The sequence below is a fragment of the Mus musculus genome, chromosome 5, assembly GCF_000001635.26.
Source record: "Mus musculus strain C57BL/6J chromosome 5, GRCm38.p6 C57BL/6J".
NCBI lineage: Eukaryota > Metazoa > Chordata > Mammalia > Rodentia > Muridae > Mus > Mus musculus.
Window position 1 is genome coordinate 135,723,415 of NC_000071.6, and position 21,863 is coordinate 135,745,277.

At 54.7% G+C, this 21,863-nt stretch overlaps 2 protein-coding genes and 1 non-coding gene across 5 annotated transcripts in view; 1 reads left to right on the forward strand and 2 right to left on the reverse strand.

Annotated features, from left to right (window-relative positions):
• Por (P450 (cytochrome) oxidoreductase) overlaps positions 1-11,912 on the forward strand; it is a 65,287-nt gene extending 53,375 nt beyond the window's left edge. For all 3 annotated transcript variants that reach the window (XM_006504399.1, XM_006504398.1, NM_008898.2), the window contains exons 3-16: positions 5,248-5,296; positions 5,985-6,113; positions 6,815-6,964; positions 7,430-7,554; positions 7,679-7,768; positions 8,149-8,247; positions 9,069-9,185; positions 9,272-9,390; positions 10,088-10,269; positions 10,359-10,508; positions 10,613-10,883; positions 10,969-11,114; positions 11,207-11,292; positions 11,399-11,912. In XM_006504399.1, coding sequence (XP_006504462.1) covers positions 5,248-5,296; positions 5,985-6,113; positions 6,815-6,964; positions 7,430-7,554; positions 7,679-7,768; positions 8,149-8,247; positions 9,069-9,185; positions 9,272-9,390; positions 10,088-10,269; positions 10,359-10,508; positions 10,613-10,883; positions 10,969-11,114; positions 11,207-11,292; positions 11,399-11,543 — 1,858 coding nt within the window. In that variant the 3' untranslated portion in view covers positions 11,544-11,912. The remainder of the gene's footprint in view (positions 1-5,247; positions 5,297-5,984; positions 6,114-6,814; positions 6,965-7,429; positions 7,555-7,678; positions 7,769-8,148; positions 8,248-9,068; positions 9,186-9,271; positions 9,391-10,087; positions 10,270-10,358; positions 10,509-10,612; positions 10,884-10,968; positions 11,115-11,206; positions 11,293-11,398) is intronic.
• Positions 11,913-12,075: 163 nt separating this feature from the next.
• Tmem120a (transmembrane protein 120A) lies at positions 12,076-20,758 on the reverse strand. Its single transcript, NM_172541.2, has 12 exons — positions 20,634-20,758; positions 18,867-18,985; positions 18,552-18,668; positions 13,776-13,835; positions 13,504-13,599; positions 13,332-13,421; positions 13,183-13,248; positions 13,027-13,088; positions 12,840-12,932; positions 12,656-12,720; positions 12,483-12,551; positions 12,076-12,391 (listed from the first exon to the last, which is right to left on the reverse strand). Exons 1-12 carry the CDS (start codon positions 20,712-20,714, stop codon positions 12,278-12,280), a joined length of 1,032 nt encoding a protein of 343 aa, NP_766129.1. The 5' UTR covers positions 20,715-20,758; the 3' UTR covers positions 12,076-12,277.
• Mir7034 (microRNA 7034) lies at positions 12,392-12,475 on the reverse strand. Its single transcript, NR_106001.1, has one exon. It is a non-coding gene; the product is annotated as a microRNA 7034 (primary transcript).
• Positions 20,759-21,863: the final 1,105 nt, after the last annotated feature.

Below are 21,863 nucleotides of genomic sequence, written 5' to 3' on the forward strand. Positions count from 1 at the left end.
GATGAAGCACCGTGGCCAACAGGAGCTTGGAGGGAAAGGGCTTATGTAGCTCACAGATCCAAGAAGCCAAGGCAGGAATTCAAACAGAGGAGGAATCTGTAGGTAGGAGCTACAGGTGCCGAGGCCACAGGGGAGTACAAGGGTCAAGGAGCACCACAGCCAGCAGAGTAATGATCTACAAGAGGCAAGAAAAGTAGTTCACAACTAAGTAGCCAGGATTGGTTTGACCTTAGGGAATTGGACCCCAAATAGTTTATTGTAGGCACATCTAAGCACAGCATGATACAGTGACAACCCTCCTGGTGATAATTAACTCAATCTCACTATACAATAAAGCTTAAGACGTAACTACTTCAAAACTCTTTGTAACTTACATGTGACATCTTCCATAAAGATGGAGCCTGTAGGTTTGACTACATGTGATAAAATAGGTTCTGTGGCTTGATGAGCTCACACTCTAGGGAGGATCTGGTGTGGTCTCTGTCACACTGATAGCCCAAAAGGTCACCAGGCCAGCCTTCTGGGTGGATGGCGAGTGCTGCTTACCGGTTTGCTCAGCCTTAGCTCTTATAGAACCCAGGATCACCAGCCCAGGAATGGCCCCACCCACAGTGACTGGGGCCTCCCCTGTCAGTCACTAATTAAGAAAACACGCTACAGGTTTACCTACAGCCAGATCTTATGGAGGCATTTTCTTAATTGGGGTTCCTGCCTCCCAGATGAATGACATTAGCTTGTGTCAGATCAGTAAAATTAGCCAGCACGGTGGCCCTGGTTTTTTTTGTTCCCCTTTCCTTTTGTCGTCTCACTAGCTCAGGCTAGCCTCTGCTATGTACCTGTGTAGAGGATGACATTGAACTCTGATTCTTCCTAGTATAAATGTCCCAGTCATCGCAATGGCAAGTTATGTGGTGCTGGGGGTGGAACCCAGGGCTTCGTGTGGTAGAAAACTACTCGGCCCACTGACTATATCCCCAGCTTTCTTTGTTGTTGTTTTTGTTTGTTTGGGTTGTTTGTTTGTTTGTTTTGGTTTTGTTTTTTGAGACAAAGTTGCTCTGTAGTCTAGACTGAACTCTGTCCTCACGTCTTAGCCTCCAAAGTGCTGGGATCGGAGATGGGCACCACCACCTGGCCCAAATCTTTTTCAAATTTAATTGCTGCCCCCTCCCCTTCCTGGCCACCTCTCCCACAATCCCTCCCCACTTCTCCTCTGAGAGGGTAGAGTCCTCCCATCCCCCATCAAGTCTCTCCAGGAACTAGGATTTGACCTGAGGCCCCTGTCAGCTCTCGCCCTTAGCTGGCTCCTAGCTCCCTTTGAAGTGGCTCCCCTGGGAGCGTAGCCCTGTGGAGCGCTACCTACTGGTTTTCATCATAGCTCCACACAGACAGAAGCCGGCCATCTATCCCAGCGGGGAGCTGCTGTCCCCTTCTGCCACTGTTCTCATGGCCCTTTCTGCCTGTTAACCCTGTGGCCTGGAGACGTTAGTCACCAGACAGCCAGGCTCTACAAGTTCAAAAGCAGCTTCCTGGGTCCCTCCCAGGCAGGGGACCATCCCAGGAGGAATCAGTTCTAACACACAGAAAATTAGATTTGAGTTGCCTCGGCTTTCAGAAGTGCTGCTTCTCCTTGCCTGGGACTGGAGAAAAAAAATGCACCCCCTTGAGGCATCTGGGTTCTCCCTGTGACTCAGAGCTCCCCCCCCCCTTCCTCTCTTCTTGCCCACTCTGGTGGCCTGAAGCTGACTTCAGAGACGCCTGCTCCCAGTGGAGGGCTGGGGGTGGGGTGGGGGGCTAATTGGAACCTTTCAGGCTCTGCTATGGAGCCATGTGGTGTCTGGCTCCCACAACATGGGCCAGCTGCCACCTGCACAACGCTCTGGGGTCTGGGCCTGGGTACCAAGAAAGGGGTTTCATAAGACACGCAACCTTTTGCTTGCTGTCCCCACTGCATGGGGCAGGAAGGGAAAGTCTATCTCCCTGTAGTGGCCAGGATGTGCCTGGGTGCCAGAGCCCCAGTGTCTTTGACTCCCCAGTTCTCTCCAGGGGCTCTTGGAGCAGCGAAGGGTGGCTTATTGTTGCGACCTGCACAGCGCTCTGTGTCAGGGCTGGGACAGCTTTGTTCTCCATCCTTTTTTTCTCCTAATGGGAAAGGGGGAGGGTGTGGGGAGCAGGGCTCTGATATAAACAGTTACCAAGGAGACTGAGTGGGGGTGTGTATGTAGAAAGGTTCTCGCCTTCCCTCAGTCCATGGTGTGTGTGTGTGGTGGGGGGGTGTTACCCCAGCCGCAGGGGATCATGGGAGGCTGCAGTCTCAGTTCGGAGTCCTGCTGGAGCTGCCAGATGTTGCAGAGTTCACAGGCTCATGGGGACAGCGGCAGGCAGAGGTGCCGAAGAATTCTGAGAGGACTTCTGGGGTGTCTGGTGGCACTTTCAGAGTCTCTGGGCCCAAGCAGCCTACCCCATCACACTGAGAATGGACAAAAGCGAACTTCCTTTCTGTGGGCTGCCAGCCAGCTGCCGCAGAGCTCAGTGCGGGACCCTTTTTCTTTAATCCCTGCTGGGAACGGGAGCACCATGGGGTGTGCATACTCGTCTCAGCCGCTGGAAGAGCCTGTCCTGCGAAGAAGGTCAGTTTCAGCCCTAGTTCAGATGTGTGGGGAGCTCATGGGCCAGGTTCACATGGCTGCCATCATCACCAAAGGGAGAGGCAGCTCCCTGAGCTAGGGCCAAATGGGCTCCTGTTAGTTAACCCCCTGGGTGGGTGCTACCAGGTCTGCTTCCTGGAGCTGGCTAGGAGTTGTTCCCAGGCAAGAAGGGCTGCCCAGGATAGACATCGTGTGATTGTCCAGCACAGGGTCCTCTGACTCCGTTTGCCCAGAGGCCACTGCCTCTGCTGGGTTCATATGAGTGAGGGCGCAGATGGACAGTCCTTCCTGTCCCCAGGGCAAAGCAGAGCTAATTAAAGGACAGGGTGGGCCTCAGATGTGTTCAGGTGTGGATGGGGAGATGGCTCCGTTAAGTCCTTGCTACACAAGCGGGAGTTTGATCCCCGGAACCTGTATTAAAAAGCTGGGCATTGAGGTAGGCTTCTAATCCCCATGCTAGGAAGGCATGGGGTGGGCAGGTCCCTGGGGCATGGTGTCCAGCCAGCCTAAGCAGCGTGGTGAGCTGCAGGCAAGTGAGAGAGACCTTGTCTGAACAAAGGTGGACAGCACCCGAGGGCCACACACATACACACACACACACACACAAGAAATGCACAGTGTCACGGCCTTTTCTCCCAGGGTCAAGGGTGAGTATTTCCAGGTAAACCTGTCCAGCACCCTCACCTTACCATAGTCAGAGCCAGCTGGCCTGGAGTTTGGCCCTTTCCACCCACAGCAGGACACTAGCCTCAGGGCTGGGCCCTTGGGAGCCTGCTGTTGTAGCTCTTGAGAATGGAGCCCAGCCTTTTGTGTCTCTCTGGCTCTAGCACCTCTGTGGCTTTGTGCCACCTTAGGCTGCTGGGCAATTTCAGATGAAATCACAGACTGGCCCAGATAGCTACTCACTTTCCAAGAAGACCTTTGTCCCCTTGAGTGTCACTCAAGTTCCAGGTGCCTGGCAGGACTCAGGAGATACTGCAGAGTCTAGTTAAAGTAGCTAAGGCCTTCAGGGACTAGGGCTGGGATGCCTGTCACATGCCTATGTGGTGACAGGGCCTAGGTTTGCAGCCAGTTCTGCCTCTGACGTGGCTCTCTTCTCCTGCTGTGATTCCCCTGGGCTCCAGCTCAGGGACAGGACAGGCCCTTGGAAGCCAGAGATGGCACATTCTAGTCCCTACCCTCAGCATCTGGCATGGAGCCCTTGCCTGCCCTGGGTGCTGGGGCTGGAGATGGGATTCCTATGGATACATCTGTCTTTTTGAGAAGAGCCAGGAGCTGGCTTCTCAACCCAGAGGGAGGAGGGAGTGGGAAATGTCCCCAGAGGCTGCTGTCCACCTCTGTCTGCCAGATACTGGGTGGGTGACCTGGACCGGCCATTGCAGGAAAGCCGTGAATTGTGTGTGGAGTGCCAGGCAGCTCCCGTTAAGTTATTAAAGCCAGCCCTCAAGGCAAGCAAACTGAATATGTGGAGGGAAGCGCCACGCGCATGTATGTGCCCTGTTATGACAGTGGCCTTGATGCTAGGGGAGGCAGGGAAAGGTTGCTCTGAGGAAGCTAATGTTGTGTTGAAGGACAGTAGGGGTTGGTAGGAAGGCTCAGAGAAGGCCAGGTCAGGGGTCATCAAGTCTTACAAGTGTAGTGACCTGGCCAGAGAAGTTAAGAGCTGGGTTTTCTTCTAGAATACCTTCTCTCATACCGGTCTCTACTCGGGCTTCCCACTTTTTATTTTCTGAAACGGTTTCTCTGTGTAGCCCTGGCTGTCCTAGAATTCTCTGTAGACCAGGCTGGCTTCGACCTCAGGGATCCGCCTGCCTTTCTGCCTGTGCCTCTCAAGTGCCAGGATTAAAGGTGTGCGCCACCACCGCAGGCGGCCGCCCACTTTTCCCCTGAGTTTGTCTTTGTGTCTGTGTGAGGGTGGCCGCTCATACTCATGCACATGATGTCCAGGTATGCAGAGGTCAGAAGTCACCTCAAGTGCTGGAAACCTTACCAGACTCTGTGTATATATTCTGTGTAAGTATATGCAGCTGTGCGCACATACAGGCTAGAGGTAGCACAGGATGGCCAGCTTGTCGTGGTGTGGGATGCAAACTCTCATCCTCATGACTGGGGATCAAGCCCTCTTCGTTGCTGGGCTATCTCTGCACATGCACAGCCCTCCCCCCCCCCCCATACACCCCGGCCCACATCTCACACTCCTATCCCCTGAGCACACTTGGTTTTCTCCCATTGGATCTCCCATTGGCTCACTGTCTCAGGCTGGAGCTAGAGCACCTTTCAGCTTGGGCCCTGTCTGCCTGAGATGAAGTCAAGGGAAGGAAGGGGACAGAAGATGGAGAGGGAAGAGAGAGGAGCCAAGACGCTAGAAGGAGAACGTGGGCACATAACCAGGCCAGCCTTGCGCTGTCCTGCGGCTGACCGATGGCCATAAGCGCACTGGTGATTCGAGGCATATGACGGAGTGATTATACCACTCCCAGCTGTTGGCTCTGCCACTAGGGCCTAGCACAGGTGGACTGACCCCTGGCAAACTGCCAAGGGTCGCACAGCCTGTCACGCCCATCCTGCAACAGCGTCCCCATCAGACTGTCTTGTTTTTCAGGGCCCCACCTGTCAAAGAGAGCAGCTTCGTGGAAAAGATGAAGAAAACGGTGAGACTCCTATTTCTGCTTTTAGCAGAGCATGTGGGTGGTGGGTACCAGGGGGGCCCAGGAGAGGGCTCGGCTTCCTGACAGGAGGGCTGAGGGCTACTGGAACCGAGCAGGTCAGGATGCTAAGGACATCTTCATCTTACCACAGCAAGAGAGACTTTAGCTCCTGCAGGTTCTGGTATCTTGTGAATGGGAATCATGGACCCTCACAGATACCAAAGGACCACATCCACTGTTGGATGGAGGGCTGCTGTCCATGCTTGCCATCACTCACCTTCTCGGGTTTTTTAAGATTTATTTTATGTATGTGAGTCTATTGTTGCTACCTTCAGACACATTATAGCCCATTATGGATGGTTGTGAGCCACCATGTGGTTGCTGGGACTTGAACTCAGGACCTCTGGAAGAGCAGTCAGTGCTTTTAACTTCTGAGCCATCTCTCCAGCCCTCACCTTCCCTTCTTATACTCAGTGTTAGGTTGTGTTTTCCTTGGGTCAGAGTGTGATCTTGAAATGAGCGTGAGGTTCCTTTGACTCCAGCTGGAGTTCTTTGGGTGACACCTGCCCTCTTCCATCACAGCATCTATGACAGCCAGGAGAGAGAGGACCCTTAGGAGGGCTCCATTTGCCAGGCCTGCGCTGTGTCTCCATCCCCATTACTGACTCCGTGTGTCTGCCTTTTCCCTCAGGGAAGGAACATTATTGTATTCTATGGCTCCCAGACGGGAACCGCGGAGGAGTTTGCCAACCGGCTGTCCAAGGATGCCCACCGCTATGGGATGCGGGGCATGTCTGCAGACCCTGAAGAGTATGACTTGGTGAGTGTGCCCCACCCTGCTGCTCAAGTGTGAGGGACCCCGTGATGCCTCTTCCTCGGCTATGGAAGGTGTTGAATGGTGTCATCTCAGAGAGCTCTAAGCCCGTCTTATGTTGAGGCTCTTAGTAACTCGTACGTTAAAGCTGAGGACAGAGTCATGGTGGGGCTGGGAGAGGCTATGGTTAGGGCCAGTGGAGTCCCTTCTCATCCATACGCCATTGTGCCCATGCTGTTCCTCACAAGCCAGTACAGGATATGGCAGACCCCAGCCATGTCCTTAAGGGCTAGGGCAGGAGCATCATTGCCCCTGACTCTCCGCCAGCTCGGCAGGCTTATTCTTGTGGTACTGCCTACCCCATCCCCTTACACAGCTGGCTCTGTGCAGTGCACGAAACCGCCAGCAACCCCGGGAAGGGAGGGAGCAGGTGGCCTAGGAGTAGCCTCGAGCTTCCATGTAAGGTCACTGACAGCACAAACTCACCCCAGTGCCCTTCTGGAGAGACGTCCCTGTAGGGTGCCCCTTGTCTCGTAGCCTCCCTCCCCTGAATGCCCACTCCTGCCATGGGGGTCTTCTTCCATCTCCAGACTTGGTTTTAGATTGATGGGAGAGGTATGAAGGGCTTCCTGGCAAGCCTTCCTGCCTGCTGCTCTGTTCCACAGCAGTGGGCTCAGGCCGAGGTGGTGACACCCCTGTCTCTCTAGGCCGACCTGAGCAGCCTGCCTGAGATCGACAAGTCCCTGGTAGTCTTCTGCATGGCCACATACGGAGAAGGCGACCCCACCGACAACGCGCAGGACTTCTATGATTGGCTGCAGGAGACTGACGTGGACCTCACGGGTGTCAAGTTTGCTGTGAGTCCCCACAGAGCCCTGTGGGCACATGCCAGCCTGTGGCAGCTCCCCAGAACCCTAGCATTCTCCTGTGGAAACCGCCCCTCTCTGTTCCTCCACACATTGACAGGGCAGGTAGCTTCCAGCAGAAGGCCTGAGCCTTCCTCTGCTGGAGCCACTCCCAGAGTGTCCCCTCCGTGCTACCAGCTGGTCCCCAGGAACACTGGTTACGGGATGAAAAGCTAAAACAGTATAATTTGTCCAAGCAAGGAAGACTGGAGCCTCCAGCTAAGCTGGGTTTGAGACATAGGACTGGTTGTAAAAGGAGCTACCTCTAGGCTGCAGGTCTCCTAAACAGCCATCAGCTGTTCTCAGGGCCCATAGAGCCAGAGACTTCCAGTGCAGGGTACAGTCCACCCCGAGGACATCAGATCCCACCAGACAGGCTGCAGTCCTGGCCTCAGAGCCTCTCTGCTGTCCACACAGGTGTTTGGTCTCGGGAACAAGACCTATGAGCACTTCAACGCCATGGGCAAGTATGTGGACCAGCGGCTGGAGCAGCTTGGCGCCCAGCGAATCTTTGAGTTGGGCCTTGGTGATGACGACGGGAAGTAAGTGCCACACCCCAGTTGCGCGGGACCTAGCCTGGCATGTGGGCCTGCCTCTTACCCCTAGCAGGGGTGAGAGCAGGCTGGTGGCTAGCCTGGCCAACCCTCTCCTCTCCTCTCTCTCCAGCTTGGAAGAGGATTTCATCACATGGAGGGAGCAGTTCTGGCCAGCTGTGTGCGAGTTCTTCGGGGTGGAAGCCACTGGGGAGGAGTCGAGGCAAGTGCAAGGCCACAGCTGGGGCCCTTGGGACACAGTGAGGTGTGGTGTGTGTGGCAAGAGCTCAGACATAGGATGGGGAGACCCTTGTTGTAGGGGAAGGGGCTCCCTGAAGGTGAGCGGGGTGAAGTGGGGTCTCCCTTACTGTCCGTGTGGCATCACCAGGACACTGGCTTTCCTCCCATCTGTGCTCCATGGCCAGCCTGGCCTCTCAGGCCCTCGGTCCACCTCAGCTCGTCTCTTACATCTGCCACAGGGTCCCCTGCTGTCACACATCTACCACCCAGGTCTCCTTTAGCTCAAGCCCTTTCTCTCTCTGGCTCACCCCGAAGCTTCCCTCTTCCCTGCCCTGACCACAGCCTTGGTTTCTCCCTTCCCAGCATCCGCCAGTACGAGCTCGTGGTCCACGAAGACATGGACACAGCCAAGGTGTACACGGGTGAGATGGGCCGTCTGAAGAGCTACGAGAACCAGAAACCGTGAGTGTGGGAAGGGACGTGGGGAGACGCGTGTCCCTCCAGAGTCACGTGAATAAGCACAGTGGGGCACCCCTATCGTGTCCGTTGTCTGGAAGGGTACAAGTTGCCCAAGGGGCAGGTGCTAGTCCCCACTCAGGCCCTAGGAGCTAAGCCATGTTAAAATCGGGCAGAAAGTCCCATTCCTTCCTTAGAATCCACCACCATTGGGCATGCAGCTCAAATGGCTGAGTGCTTCCGTAACACATGTGAGGCCTGGGTTCCGTTCCCAGGACGGCATAAGCATGGGCATTAGCAGAGGGTCCACAGCTATCTCATCCTCAGCGGCATAGCAGCTTGCCTGGGACACATGAGAAAGATCCAAGTCATGTCGCCCGCTCTGACCCTTCCTACCTCTCGGTGCTGCCCAGAGTCATGCTGGAGCCCTCCCTAGTCATCCTGGTCACACGGAGTCAAGCTAGCCATCCTGCTGGCCCAGACTCCTCCACTTGTCACTCGCAGCCACACTGTGGTCCCTGAATGTGAGGGTGAAAAGCAAATGACATGCAGCCATCTCAGGACCTAGGCAGCTCCTACCGCTGCCCAGGCCCCCATAGGCAGTGTGCAGAGGGTCTCAAGTTTCTTAGGGGCCAGCCTGCTTTCCAGTCTGTGTCCCTTTGGCTTACACATTTCATTACACTTATTGGGTGGGGACAGCCCATGCAGTATTCTGCTTGGCTCTTTCATGTCCCTGGAAGGCTCAGAGGCCTCCCCACCAGTTCTTGCTCTCGGGGATCGTATAAGCCGGTCCCAAGCGAGTCACTGATCTCCTATCTTCCCATCAGCCCCTTCGATGCCAAGAATCCATTCCTGGCTGCTGTCACCACGAACCGGAAGCTGAACCAAGGCACTGAGAGGCATCTAATGCACCTGGAATTGGACATCTCAGACTCCAAGATCAGGTGCCTGCTTCCTCCAGTCTCCCCTGCGGCCAGCCTGGCCCCAAGTCCTCTGCGTGCTTCCTCTTGACTCTTGCACTCCCGTCTAGGTATGAATCTGGAGATCACGTGGCTGTGTACCCAGCCAACGACTCCACCCTGGTCAACCAGATTGGGGAGATCCTGGGGGCTGACCTGGATGTCATCATGTCTCTAAACAATCTCGATGGTAAGTTCCAGAACTGAGGACCTTGTCTAGGCCTGAAAGTTGAGCCTTCAGGTGCTAAAGGCCCACGTCCCAAGACACCATCTGTATATCTGGCTTACTGTCTATCCCCTGTGATAGTTATAGAAGACCTCCTTGGCCAGGAGGCAGAGCCAGCCTGCTTCCCATGTAGCTGGAAAAGCCATCAGCCACCACATCCTCCTGGACAAGGGCTGCGAAACCAAGTCTTGTGTCTTAGGCCCGGGGTTCTCAACTCTCTCAGTGGCTGTGGGCTGCTGGCTCCCTGCTCCTGGGCCTCCATCCTCACTCATAAATGTAAGAACTGGGGTCAGCAGCCCTCGGCACCCACTAGGTAGGGCCCGTGGTGCACAGATGCTAGAGGATGCTGTAACACACCCAAGTCCTGCCTCTGCCCTCAGGGACTTCCAATCAGAGCTCATGAACCTGGAGCTGGTTTCTGTTCAAGCTAGCCACTCCCCTTTCCCCAGCACATACACTGTGCTTCCTCTAAGACCTGGCGCCTATCATGGGCACTTCCTGCCTGGCCTGAAGTTCAAGCCTGACAGAAAGCTTGAGCCTTGTCACACACAGTCAGGGAGGCAAATGAGGGCAGGCTGGGGTGCCAGCTTCCTGCTCACAAAGGCCTGCAGCATCTAAGGGGGCGAGCCTCCAACGCCATCCTATTCATCTCCTGCTGCAGAGGAGTCGAATAAGAAGCATCCGTTCCCCTGCCCCACCACCTACCGCACGGCCCTCACCTACTACCTGGACATCACTAACCCGCCACGAACCAACGTGCTCTACGAGCTGGCCCAGTACGCCTCAGAGCCCTCGGAGCAGGAACACCTGCACAAGATGGCGTCCTCCTCCGGCGAGGGCAAGGTGAGCCTGCGCACCCCTGTCTCCACATCCCGCCCACTACACACACGCTGCCCCCAGGCTGCCCATCCCCTCCGTCCGTGTCCCCCCAGGAGCTGTACCTGAGCTGGGTGGTGGAGGCCCGGAGGCACATCCTAGCCATTCTCCAAGACTACCCGTCCCTGCGGCCACCCATCGACCACCTGTGCGAGCTCCTCCCGAGGCTGCAGGCCCGCTACTATTCCATTGCCTCGTCGTCTAAGGTGAAGGGCACCAGCTCTGCCAGGGAGGGCGGTGGCCACCGGATGGCCGCCGAGGAAGGGCCTCTCGGGGGTTGAAGCCCCGCTCACACCAGCCCTTCCTCCAGGTCCACCCCAACTCCGTGCACATCTGCGCCGTGGCTGTGGAGTATGAAGCGAAGTCTGGACGAGTGAACAAGGGGGTGGCCACCAGCTGGCTTCGGACCAAGGAACCAGCAGGAGAGAATGGCCGCCGGGCCCTGGTCCCCATGTTCGTCCGCAAGTCCCAGTTCCGCTTGCCTTTCAAGCCCACCACACCTGTTATCATGGTGGGCCCCGGCACTGGGGTTGCCCCTTTCATGGGCTTCATCCAGGAGCGGGCTTGGCTTCGAGAGCAAGGTAAACCATGGGGGCGCTGGTTCGTGGTCAGCCCGGGCCGGGCCAGGCCAGAGCTCCCCTTAACCATCGCCGCACCCCCGTCCAGGCAAGGAGGTCGGAGAGACGCTGCTCTACTACGGCTGCCGGCGCTCGGATGAGGACTATCTGTACCGCGAGGAGCTGGCGCGCTTCCACAAGGACGGCGCCCTCACGCAGCTTAATGTGGCCTTTTCCCGTGAGCAGGCCCACAAGGTGAGATGGGCGGCTGCGCCCGCGGGCTGGGCCGCCCCAGGAAGGCGGTGCTGTGGGGTCCCGACCCTGCTCACCGCCGCCCCTTCCCCCAGGTCTATGTTCAGCACCTGCTCAAGAGGGACAAAGAGCACCTGTGGAAGCTGATCCACGAAGGTGGTGCCCACATCTATGTCTGCGGGTGAGTACAAGGGACAGGGGAGGCACGGGGTGCTAAGGATCCGCCTATGGGGTGGCTCCACCCACAACCTTCCGCCACACCTTCTTGTCCCCTCTTCTCCACCTAGGGATGCTCGAAATATGGCCAAAGATGTGCAGAACACATTCTATGACATCGTGGCCGAGTTTGGGCCCATGGAGCACACCCAGGCTGTGGACTATGTTAAGAAGCTCATGACCAAGGGCCGCTACTCGCTGGATGTATGGAGCTAGGAGCTGCCGCCCCCCACCCCTCGCTCCCTGTAATCACGTCCTTAACTTCCTTCTGCCGACCTCCACCTCTGGTGGTTCCTGCCCTGCCTGGACACAGGGAGGCCCAGGGACTGACTCCTGGCCTGAGTGATGCCCTCCTGGGCCCTTAGGCAGAGCCTGGTCCATTGTACCAGGCAGCCTAGCCCAGCCCAGGGCACATGGCAAGAGGGACTGGACCCACCTTTGGGTGATGGGTGCCTTAGGTCCCCAGCAGCTGTACAGAAGGGGCTCTTCTCTCCACAGAGCTGGGGTGCAGCCCCAACATGTGATTTTGAATGAGTGTAAATAATTTTAAATAACCTGGCCCTTGGAATAAAGTTGTTTTCTGTATTTGCCTGGTGTTGATTGAGTTTTTATATGGGGTCAGTCTTGGGATCTGCTGCAGTTAGACACCCCACCCCACCCCCCTCAGAGGAGCCAAGAGTCAGTGCCTTGCTGGGGCCCCAAGCCTTGTGTCCCTTGCGCAAACACATCCACAGTCCATCAGATATCTCCATGCCTCTCTTCCTTTATTGAGGCCTAGAGCCCGAATCCTGCAAGCTGGGCTCCAGGCCCAGGCCTTCCTCAGGGCCCACAGAGCCCACAAAGCTCAGGGGGCACAGAAGGGAACCCCCTACACAAGGGGTAACCCCAACCTGCTGCCCCACCTGGCACACAGGTCAAAAAGCCCCTTTGGGGCTGGCATCAGATCTAGCTCAGTCCTTCTTGTTCCCGTGCTGCTGGCTGTGGAACTTCTGATGCACCACTCGCAGGGTGGTGAAGAAATTGCCGAGGAAGAGGAGGAGGAAGGGGAAGCCGCACATGAGCACCTGTAGGGTAGGGAAGGAAGGCCAAGGTCAGGACAGTCAAGGTCTAGATGGGACCTCCAGCACATCCATCCCTCCCGGACCCCTGGCTCACCTGCCACTCCTTGCACTCCGGGTCCCGGGCCAAGTTAAACAATGTCAGCGCATTGAAGAGTTGCCAGAACTGTAAAGGACAGACAGAGTCTGCTCAGTAAGTGTCGTGTTCAGTGGGGGCCGAGCCAGAGGTGGACACCCAACGGGTGGATGAGGACACCCCGTGTGACTTACGTGTCCAAAGAAGAGGAACGGAAGCAGGAAGGTGAGGCCTCTCCACATCCAAGACTGAAAGCCCTCTGTGGGGGGTATTAAAAAAGCAGAGGTAGTGGCTAGGCTGGAAGGATCGGGTACCTTCCTCAGGAAAGCCCGCTCCCCCCATTTCCCCATGGCTGCACAACAGGGCCAACTGACTCACCTACGGTGAGATCCATCGTATGGCGCTCGCCCAGGGCTCGCAGGCGGTACAGGCACCCGCTCTGATAGTAATACTGCAGGAATTGCACAAAGCCTAGGTGGCACAAAGCAGCACGGTGAGCATGTTAGACCTGCTCCAGGCCGCAGCTTCTCTGCCCCCTTGTCCCCTCCCCAGCAAGGGAACTCACTCTGGTACATGGAGAAAGACAGGAACTGGTTCCGGAACTTCTGGTACATGAGTCCATCTGGCCTACATTTCGGGAGAAATCAGAGGAAGGGAGGCATAAGGCCCGGATCTTCCGCCTCACGCCATTCCCCTACCAGCTGAGGTCTGGGTCACTCACCAGGTCAGCATGACTCCTGACAGGAATGTGGACACATAATGATGGAAAACCCACCAGCCTTTGATCCTGTAAGAGGGCATCTGTTAGGTGGACCGGACCCCACAGAGAGCACAAGGCGTGGCACGACCCGCCCTGCTGCGCATGCGCACCTGGAACCATTGTTGATGAGGATGCTCTCCCGGATGGTCAGCGTGCAATAATACCAGACCAGCAGGAAGTTGAAGGCTGCGTCCGTCACCCTGGGGAGTGGGGAGCAAAGAACTGATACCAGAGCCTTGCCCCTGACACTGTCCCAACCCAGACCGAGACCGAGACCCTCACCTGGAGTTGAGCAGGAAGCGGCAGGTGAAGGAGATGACGATGAGGATGATGGTGAGGTAGAGCTTGAATTTCTCGTACTCGTCTTTGTAAGCGAACCTGGTGGGGAGAGGGACGTGTGCGTTCATGGGCAGGTCGCCTGAGGCGGGGGAAGGTCACAGACCAGCCTGGAGAATTTGACCCAGAAACTAAGACCATACCAACCAACCCAAGTCAGGGTAGAGGCGGATGGAACCCTGGGTGAGACCCAGCCCTTGGCAACGACCTCCACATACTTAGCCTGCTTGCTCAGAAGTGTCACGTTGACATTCCCCAGAACCAGACTCAGGTACAACCTAAGGGACAGAGAGAGGCCTCGGTGACAGAGGAACAAAGAGCGCAGTCCAGAACTTGCAGTGTCCCTGTGGCCGTGCTATATTGCTCTAAACTCCAGGGGGCGCCACTGAGCAACTACACATCCTTGCCTGCTCCTGAATCCTGCCCTCCCTCCAGGTAAACATTGTCTCTAGCCCTAAGGTGTTTTGCCTGGGACCTCCCTCTGTTGGCACCTTGAGAGCCCTAGCCGAGCCATCCTCTGGGAGAAACCATCCCCATATCCCAGACTTGGGTCTGGGCATGGGGAGTTGGCATCTCAGGAGATGGGCTCCATCGCTGTTTGTTTGCTGTTATCCTCGTCTTGTTTTGATTTTTTGTTTTTTCGAAACAGGGTTTCCCTGTGTAGCCTTGGCTGTTCTGGAACTCCACTGCAGACCAGTCTGGCCTCAAACTCAGAAATCCACATGGCTCTGCTGGATTAAAAGTGTGTCCCAGCACCACCTAGCTTCTCTTTCTTAATGTGTTATGTGTTTGTGCTGGGATTAAAGGCGTGCACCACCACTGCCCAGCTTATCTTCGATTTTTCAACCTCAAGAAACTCAGCCCGGAGTGAGTGCCCTTCAGTGTGTCCCATACATAGCCACCTCGTTCCCACCTCAATGGCCTCTCTTCAAAACTCCAGGTGGAGGATGGCTCAGCTGGTAAGAGTGCTGCCTAGCACCACATAAAGACAAATGTAATCCCAGGACTTGGGAAGTTGAGGCTGGAGGACCAGAGTTGAGGCTAGCCTGGGCTACAATAGACCCTGTCTAAAAAGGAGACCACCAAACTCAACAAACAAAACCAAGCTACTTGTATGTCTACCCCTCTTACTGATGAAGCCCATCCGTCCTCAGTCAGAGCCACTCCAGGGTGTAAGCAACACTGTGTCCTTTAGTAAGCAGCTGCACCCAGAAGGGCTTCTTGCCCCCATTTGGGCCTCAGAGCATAGATAGCAGAGAGTTGCCGGAGGCTGCAAAGGAGGTTGGAAGCCTGAACTCCCCGTGAACCTCTTCCCAGCAGTGATGAAACAAACAGCAGGATCAAAAGCAACTTGGGGAGGAGACACCGTTTATTTGGATGACCAATCCTGGATTTCAGTTCATTGAAGAAAGCCAAGACAGGAACTAAAACAGCTGATACGGAGACCACGGAGGGGTGAGGCTTACTGGCTTGCTCCTGATCACCTATTCAGCCTGCTCTCTTAGAGAACCAGGACCACCACCCCAGGGCTGGCCCCGCCCACAGTGGGCGTGGCCTCCACCATGAAAGGCTAAGAAAATGCTCCACAGGTTTGTCCCCACAGCCTGATCTTACAGAGGCATTCTCAGTTCATGGTCCCTCCTTTTAGATGACTCTAGTTTGTGTCAAGTTGACTAAATCTAGTCACTCTTCATCAGCTTGACATTCAACACTATTTAACGATAACCTTTTGTTTCTTGGTCATCCCAAGATCTCGTATTAATAGATATCACAACATAAAACACATTACCAAACTTGGAATTGGTAGATTTTACAAACTCAAAGATTTTAAAAGTTCAGTCTCTAAAAAAAATTACAAAGTCCTGCTGGGGGGTGGCGGCCCACGACTTTAATCCCAGCACTCAGGGTTAGACTTAGGGAGGCAGAGGCAAGCAAGAGATTTCTGAGTTCAAGGCCAGCCTGATCTACAGAGGGAGTTCCAGAACATTAAGAGCTACACAGAGGCCGGGCAGTGGTGGCGCTTGCCTTTAGTCCCAGCACTTGGGAGGCAGAGGCAGGCGGATATCTGAGTTTGAGGCCAGCCTGGTCTACAGAGTGAGTTCTAGGACAGCCAAAATACACAGAGAAACCCTGTCTCGAAAAACCAAAAAAACAAAAACCTACAAAATTCTTTTTAAAAACTAAAGTCTCAGGGGCTGGCGAGATGGCTCAGTAGTTAAGAGCGCTGACTGCTCTTCCAAAGGTCCCAAGTTCAAATCCCAGCAACCACATGGTGGCTCACAACCATCCATAACGAAATCTGATGCCCTCTTCTGGTGTGTCTGAAGACAGATACAGTGTACTTACATATAATAAATAAATCAATCTTTAAAAAAAACCCAAAAAACAAACAAAAAAAACCATAAAGTCTCTGTAAAACTCCAAAATTTCTGTCAAAGTCTCTCTACTGTGTACTCCTATAAAATCAAAATAAATCCTCAAGAGGCAAGAACCAGGACATAGGAAAACTCTGAAGAAAAGCAGACCAAATTCTAGCTGTGTAGACAACTCAGTATCCAGTGTTTATGACTCGCTCTTCTGAGCCCCCTGAAGGGCCTGGGTTCCTTCTCTGACTCCACCCTCTTCAGCCCACATCTACTCTGCTCAGGCCAGCTCCACTGGGTGGGCCTGTCCTTGGTGATCATTCCATGGACACTTCCAAAATGCTGGGGTCTCCTGAAGCAACTGGGCAGCACTTCCACCAACAGCCCATGCCAGGCTCCCTTTAGGATGCCAAGCCTCAACTTCTCTCCATGGCTCCCTCAATCCTGGGCTCAACTACTGAAACTGTACCTTGGCTAATAGACTCTACTGGCCTCTCATGGGACCAAGTCTCAGGTCCTTCCCATGATCCTTTATGCCTTCAAAACCAGTACCACTCTTATACATAACCAAGTTTATCTGCCAGCACGAGAGACAATATTAGCCACCTCTGGAACACAGACTCTAAGGAGACACTTCCTCAAAGATTTCACCTCAATAGTGAATAATGCTGGTTTCTTATTATTATTTTCGTTTTGTTGGTGGTGGTTTTTTTTTTTTTTTTTGAGACAGGGTCCTGGCTGTCCTGGAACTCACTTTGTAGACCATGCTGGCCTTGAACTCAGAAATCCTCCTGTCTCTGCCTCCCAAGTGCTGGGATTAAAGGTGTGCGCCACCACTGCCTGGCTATTTCGTTTATTTTATTTTTTTAATATTTATTTATTTATTATATGTAAGTACACTGTAGCTGTCTTAGACACTCCAGAAGAGGCATCTGATTTCGTTACGGATGGTTATGAGCCACCATGTGGTTGCTGGGATTTGAACTCAGGACCTTTGGAAGAGCAGTCGGCGCTCTTAACCCCTGAGCCATCTCACCAGCCCCTCGTTTATTTTTGTTTTGCTTTTTGAGTCAGGATTTTTCTGTGTAGCCCTGGCTGTCTTGGAGCTCACTCTTTAGACCAGGCTGGCCTTGAACTCAGAGATCCACCTGCCTCTGCCTCCTGAGTGCCAGGACAAAAGTCATGCGCCACCAGCACCCAGGTTCTGGTTTCTTCTTAATCACTTCTAATTCTTCAGCCCCAGCTGACCAGAACCACGGCACCTTAAATCTAAACAGCCAACGTTCACAATAGAATCTTTAAACTTCCCTCTGAACTTCCCAAGCCAGGCGTCCATTGCCTGCACTGCTCTCTCAGTATTATCCTCCAACAGAACAGTCCTCTGAGCTCTCAGCAGCCAGTGCCTTTCTAGCCCAAAGTTCCAAAGTCCCCCCCAAACAACATGCTCAGGTCTGCCACAGCAATACCTGACTAGCCTGGTACCAATTTTACTTAGTCAGGGTTACTACTGCTGTGATGAAACACCATGCATGACCAGATAGAACTGGAGGAGGAAATGGCTCATCCGGCTTACATATCCTGAATATGTCCACTGAGAAAAGCCAAGGCAAGAGCTCAGACTGTAAGGGAACCTGGAGGCAGGAGCTGATGCTGAGGCCATGGAGGGGGCTGCTTACTGGCTTGCTTCCCCTGGCTTGCTCAGCCTGCTTTCTTATAGAAAAGACCACCAGCCCAGTGATGGCACCACCCCCAATGGGCTGTGCCCTCCCCCAATCACTAACTAACAGGCTTGCCTACAGCCTGGTCTTATGGAGGCATTTTGTCAATTGAGGCGCCCTCCTCAGATGACACTAGCTTGACATAAAAACTATCTAGGACACAAACTCACTCCCACACAGACCCAGCCCTGCCACCCAGGGCATCAGTCACGTTTTGCAAGCACTCTAAGGTCAAGTCAGGTAAGTCAACCCTTGATTTAGTTTTGGTTTTTATTTTATTTTTATATGGGTGCTTTGCTTGCAAGTATGTATGTGTGCCTGATGCCCATGGAGTCCAGAAGGTGGTATCAGATCCTCTGGAAATGAAGTTATAGACTTGTAAACTACCATGTAAGTGCTGGGAATGGAACCCTGGTCCCTTAGGGGAGCAGTTAGTGATCTTAACCATTAAGCCATCTCTCTAGCCTCTTTGGTTTTTGTTGTTGATGGTGGTGGTGTTTTTGTTTTGTTTTGTTTTGTTTTTGGAAGAGCATCTTACTATATATAGCCTTGGTTGCCTGAAACACACTACGCTGACTAGGCTAACTTTGAACTCACTATGTAGTCAAAGAGGACCTTGGCCTCTCTCCATCCTCCTGCCTAAGCTTCCAGGGTAGTAGGACCACAGGCGTGAGCTAGCTCATTCTTTACCTCTGGAGATGACTTAGGCTACACTGGGAAGCTGTGTCTAACCCTGGTGTGTGGTTAGATGTCCATCGCTGAGGCCCCAGTTCCCTGAACACTTCCCTTGAAGTTCCTACTACAGTGAGCTGTCAGACAGCCAGGCCATCAATATGTCCCCCTCTACTGACTGAATGACTGAGAGACAGGCTAGGGCGTCCCATCCCTGGAGCTGGAAGAAGAAGGGGCTCACCCGTTCTTCTTAGGCAGATAGGCTTCCATGTCGAAGAAGAGGCCTTGGCGCTCTTTCATCTGGTTTTCCAGCTCCTGTGCAGCCTCCATGGACTCGGATGGGAGAGAGGGTCTGCATCTGGGAGTATGGCAGGAGTCAGGCAGGGCAGGTGGGAGAGCCCCAGTCCTGCAGGAACCCCTGTGAGAACCCTTTGGGACAGAGAAAAGGAACAAAACCCAGGGAGGAAGGATAGAAGAGCCATGCCAAGGGAAGCCCAGCGGAAATGCCCCTCCCCACGTCAACCACCCACCCCCAGCAAGCCGTCACCCCCCTCACTTTTTCAGCACCAAGGCCAGCTCCTGGAGCCGCTTCTTCTGCCGTGTGATGGAGTTTGTACAGTTGGCCTGGAGTTTGGTCAGCTCCTCTAGCTTGAGGCGATACAGGCGATGTGTTTCCTAGCATGAGGAGAAGGCGGTGGCTTCACTGGGGAGCTGCCCCGGCAGGGAACTGGCTCTCTCAGAGGTCGAACTTTCTGTGCTTGCCCAGGGACCTCCCAGAGACTGCTCCACTCCTGAAGCAAGCCAGGAGCTAGGCTTCTTCCTGTAATCTCAGACCCTCCGTGGTACATGTCCTCAACAACAGGTCAGTTGTCCCCAGCTCGGGTGGGCGTCTGAATTCTAAGTGGACTCTAGCCCAGTGGTTCTCGACCTTCCTAACACTGCAACCCTTTAATACAGTCCTCATGCTGTGCTGACCCACCCAACCACAAAATTGTTTTCATTGCTATTTCCTATCTGTAATTCTGCTATTTAGGTGATCCCTGTGAAAAGGTAATCCAATCTCCCTGAAGGGGTGGTGACCCACAGGCTGAGAACTGCTGCTCTCAAAGGGGCTGCCTAAACTCACCCCTTCCTTTCTCAGATCCTCCTACCTACCCAGCCTGAAAGAATGGAAATCAGGGATAGCCATGCTGCCTTCTACCCTGGCATTCCTGACGTTTCATCTCAGGTTAAAGGTCGTCAGGCTTCCCGCCCTAAGGCCAGTCCCTCCCATCCACTCCCCTCCTGCAAGCACCTTTGGTCCAAAGCTTCCCCAAGTACTTTGCCCTGGTGGGTGAGCCTTGCAAGTTGCAGCCTAAACGAAGGGCAAGGGGCAGTGTGGGGAAATCAAGGCAGGGGCTGAGGTCATCGTGGTGATGGCAAAACTGGGAGACATGGAGCTGTGTAGGTCTCTAGGGAGAGTTCTAGTGCCAGCGTTCTGGGGAAACCTGGACACATGAGGCTAGGCAACAGTCCAATAGAGGCAAAGGTCTAACCTAGTCTCCTATTGGCCAGGCTCCACTATTTAGGTCTGTTTCTCATGCCAAAATAAGCTGCCGCATCCTCCTCAAACTCTAGCATGTGCCACCTCTGCCCAGTGACAGCCTTCCAGGAAGCATTGGTTTCCTTCTCTCTGGTATGGAGACAGAGTGGCCACAAACAACACCATCCTGGGATGGGAGGTTTTCCAGTGGTCGCTCTACCAATCCAGGAGGTCCTGGTACAGTCTGCCCCGCCCACCTCTCCCTACAAGAAAGAGCCACATGTACTGGGCCTCTTCTTGTCCCTAGGTGGGCGCTGTCCCTCCGTCTCAGATGGCTGAGATTTCCCCAACCAGGCCCGAATTTTACCTAAACTTGCTTCCCTGCGGCGTTCAGCAGAGTTAGCCAAGGGCGGGGAAGGCGTTGTCCGGCTGCAAGTTTGCAGGGTAATTGACCCAAAAGGCTGGGCCCCGTTGGGTTCTGCCTCGGGTGACTGCTCTTTAGGAAGGGGACTGGGTCCCAGATCGGGTAGCAGTGCAGGGGGAGGGGCAACAGAAGAGTCCTGATCAGTTTTCAAGGCCTTTGCACAAAGTCGAGATATCCCGGCACAGAGGGATCCCGCCCAGGCACGCCGGGGACGCGCGGGCAATCCGGGCTCCCATCAGACATTTAAGAAGAAAAGTAGGGGAGAGTCTCGACCCCTGACCCCTCCGAGCTGCCTTATGTGTGACCTAGTACTGCCTGACCCTTGTCCCCGAGACAGAGACGTGGCTCGGGGCTTGGATGGCCGCAGGGACGCTCACCTGGATACCTTGGAAGTCCTGCTGCAGATCCTCCCAGTTGCGCAGGCAGTCGCCCAGCGGGTCCGGGGGCGGGGACTGCATGTCTTTGTCCACGCCACTGGCCGCGGAGAGCCGCGAGTGGGGAGGACGGAGCTGCAACCCCGGCCGGCCGGAGAAGCCTCCGCCACCGCCCCCGTCCGCTTCCGGGCTCGCGCCGCCGTGACTGCCAACGGGAAAAGGCCCGGCGTAATCTGCGCGTGAGCCCCGCCCCTAGGAGCAGCCAATCAGAGCCAGGGACGAGAGCTGGGCGGGGACATGGGCCCGCAGGGCGTCTCCTCGAATTGAGACCAGAGCTGGGCGGCCAGCATTTTTACCCGAGAAGTCTGCTTCCTCGGACCACTCACAAACCAAGGAGACACGTGCTTCTAACACTTTGAAATTTTTAGATAGTGTCTCACTATGTAGCTCAGCCTGGTCTGGAACCAAGAAATACCCCTGCCTCTGACTCGCCGCGTGCAGAGATTAGAAGCGTGAGCCACCTCATACTCTTCATACACTTTTGTCCTTGAGAAGCTGCGCCTCTCTAGGGACAGCCTTCGTCTCTCAGCTTTTACAGATACTCCTTTCCTGGCCCTGAGTCCTCCAAGCTCTCCTCCGTCCTTAACTTTTAGGCTGCCTCTCCTAAACTTCCTACCGTGTCACTTCCGAAGCCTTACCAGTGCGGTTCAAGTTACAGACTCGGTACAGAACTTGCCCAGCATGCTGGAAGCTCAGAGGGCAATTCACCCAAGCACCACACAAAACATCAGATGCAGTGCGGGGCAGTAGTTAAAGGCAGCGCACGCCTTTAATCCCAGTACTTGGAAGGCATAGGCAGGTGGATCTCTGAGTTCGAGGCCAGCCTGGTCTACAGAGTGAGTTCCAGGACAGCCAAGGCTACACATAGAAACCCTGGCGGGGGGATGGGGGTGGGGTGGGGGGTGGGCCGGGGGGGATCAGATGCAGAGGCGCATGCCAGTGATGCAAACATTTGGAAGGTGCAGACGGAAGAATCAGAAGTTCCTGGTCACCCTCGCCAAGGACACGCACTCACTCTACCTACCACCCACATCACACCCTACATTCTTCATCAGTCCCCTTGTAAGCGCCTCCACCCGGACTTGTTCTGAGTCTGAGGAAGAGCTTTTGGGACTTGTGGCCCATGAGGGGGCGCAGCAGGTAAGAGTGCCTGTGGCCAAGTCTGGTGACTTC

What these genes read in the sequence shown, in the direction of transcription:
- Tmem120a (NM_172541.2), bottom strand. Translation starts at nt 20,714, where the DNA reads ATGCAGTCCCCGCCCCCGGACCCGCTGGGCGACTGCCTGCGCAACTGG. An exon ending in CGCTTCCTGCTCAACTCCAG is followed by an intron (nt 13,422 to 13,503) that starts GTGAGGGTCTCG and finishes CCCACTCCCCAG; the next exon opens with GGTGACGGACGCAGCCTTCA. An exon ending in CTCATCAACAATGGTTCCAG is followed by an intron (nt 13,249 to 13,331) that starts GTGCGCATGCGC and finishes GCCCTCTTACAG; the next exon opens with GATCAAAGGCTGGTGGGTTT.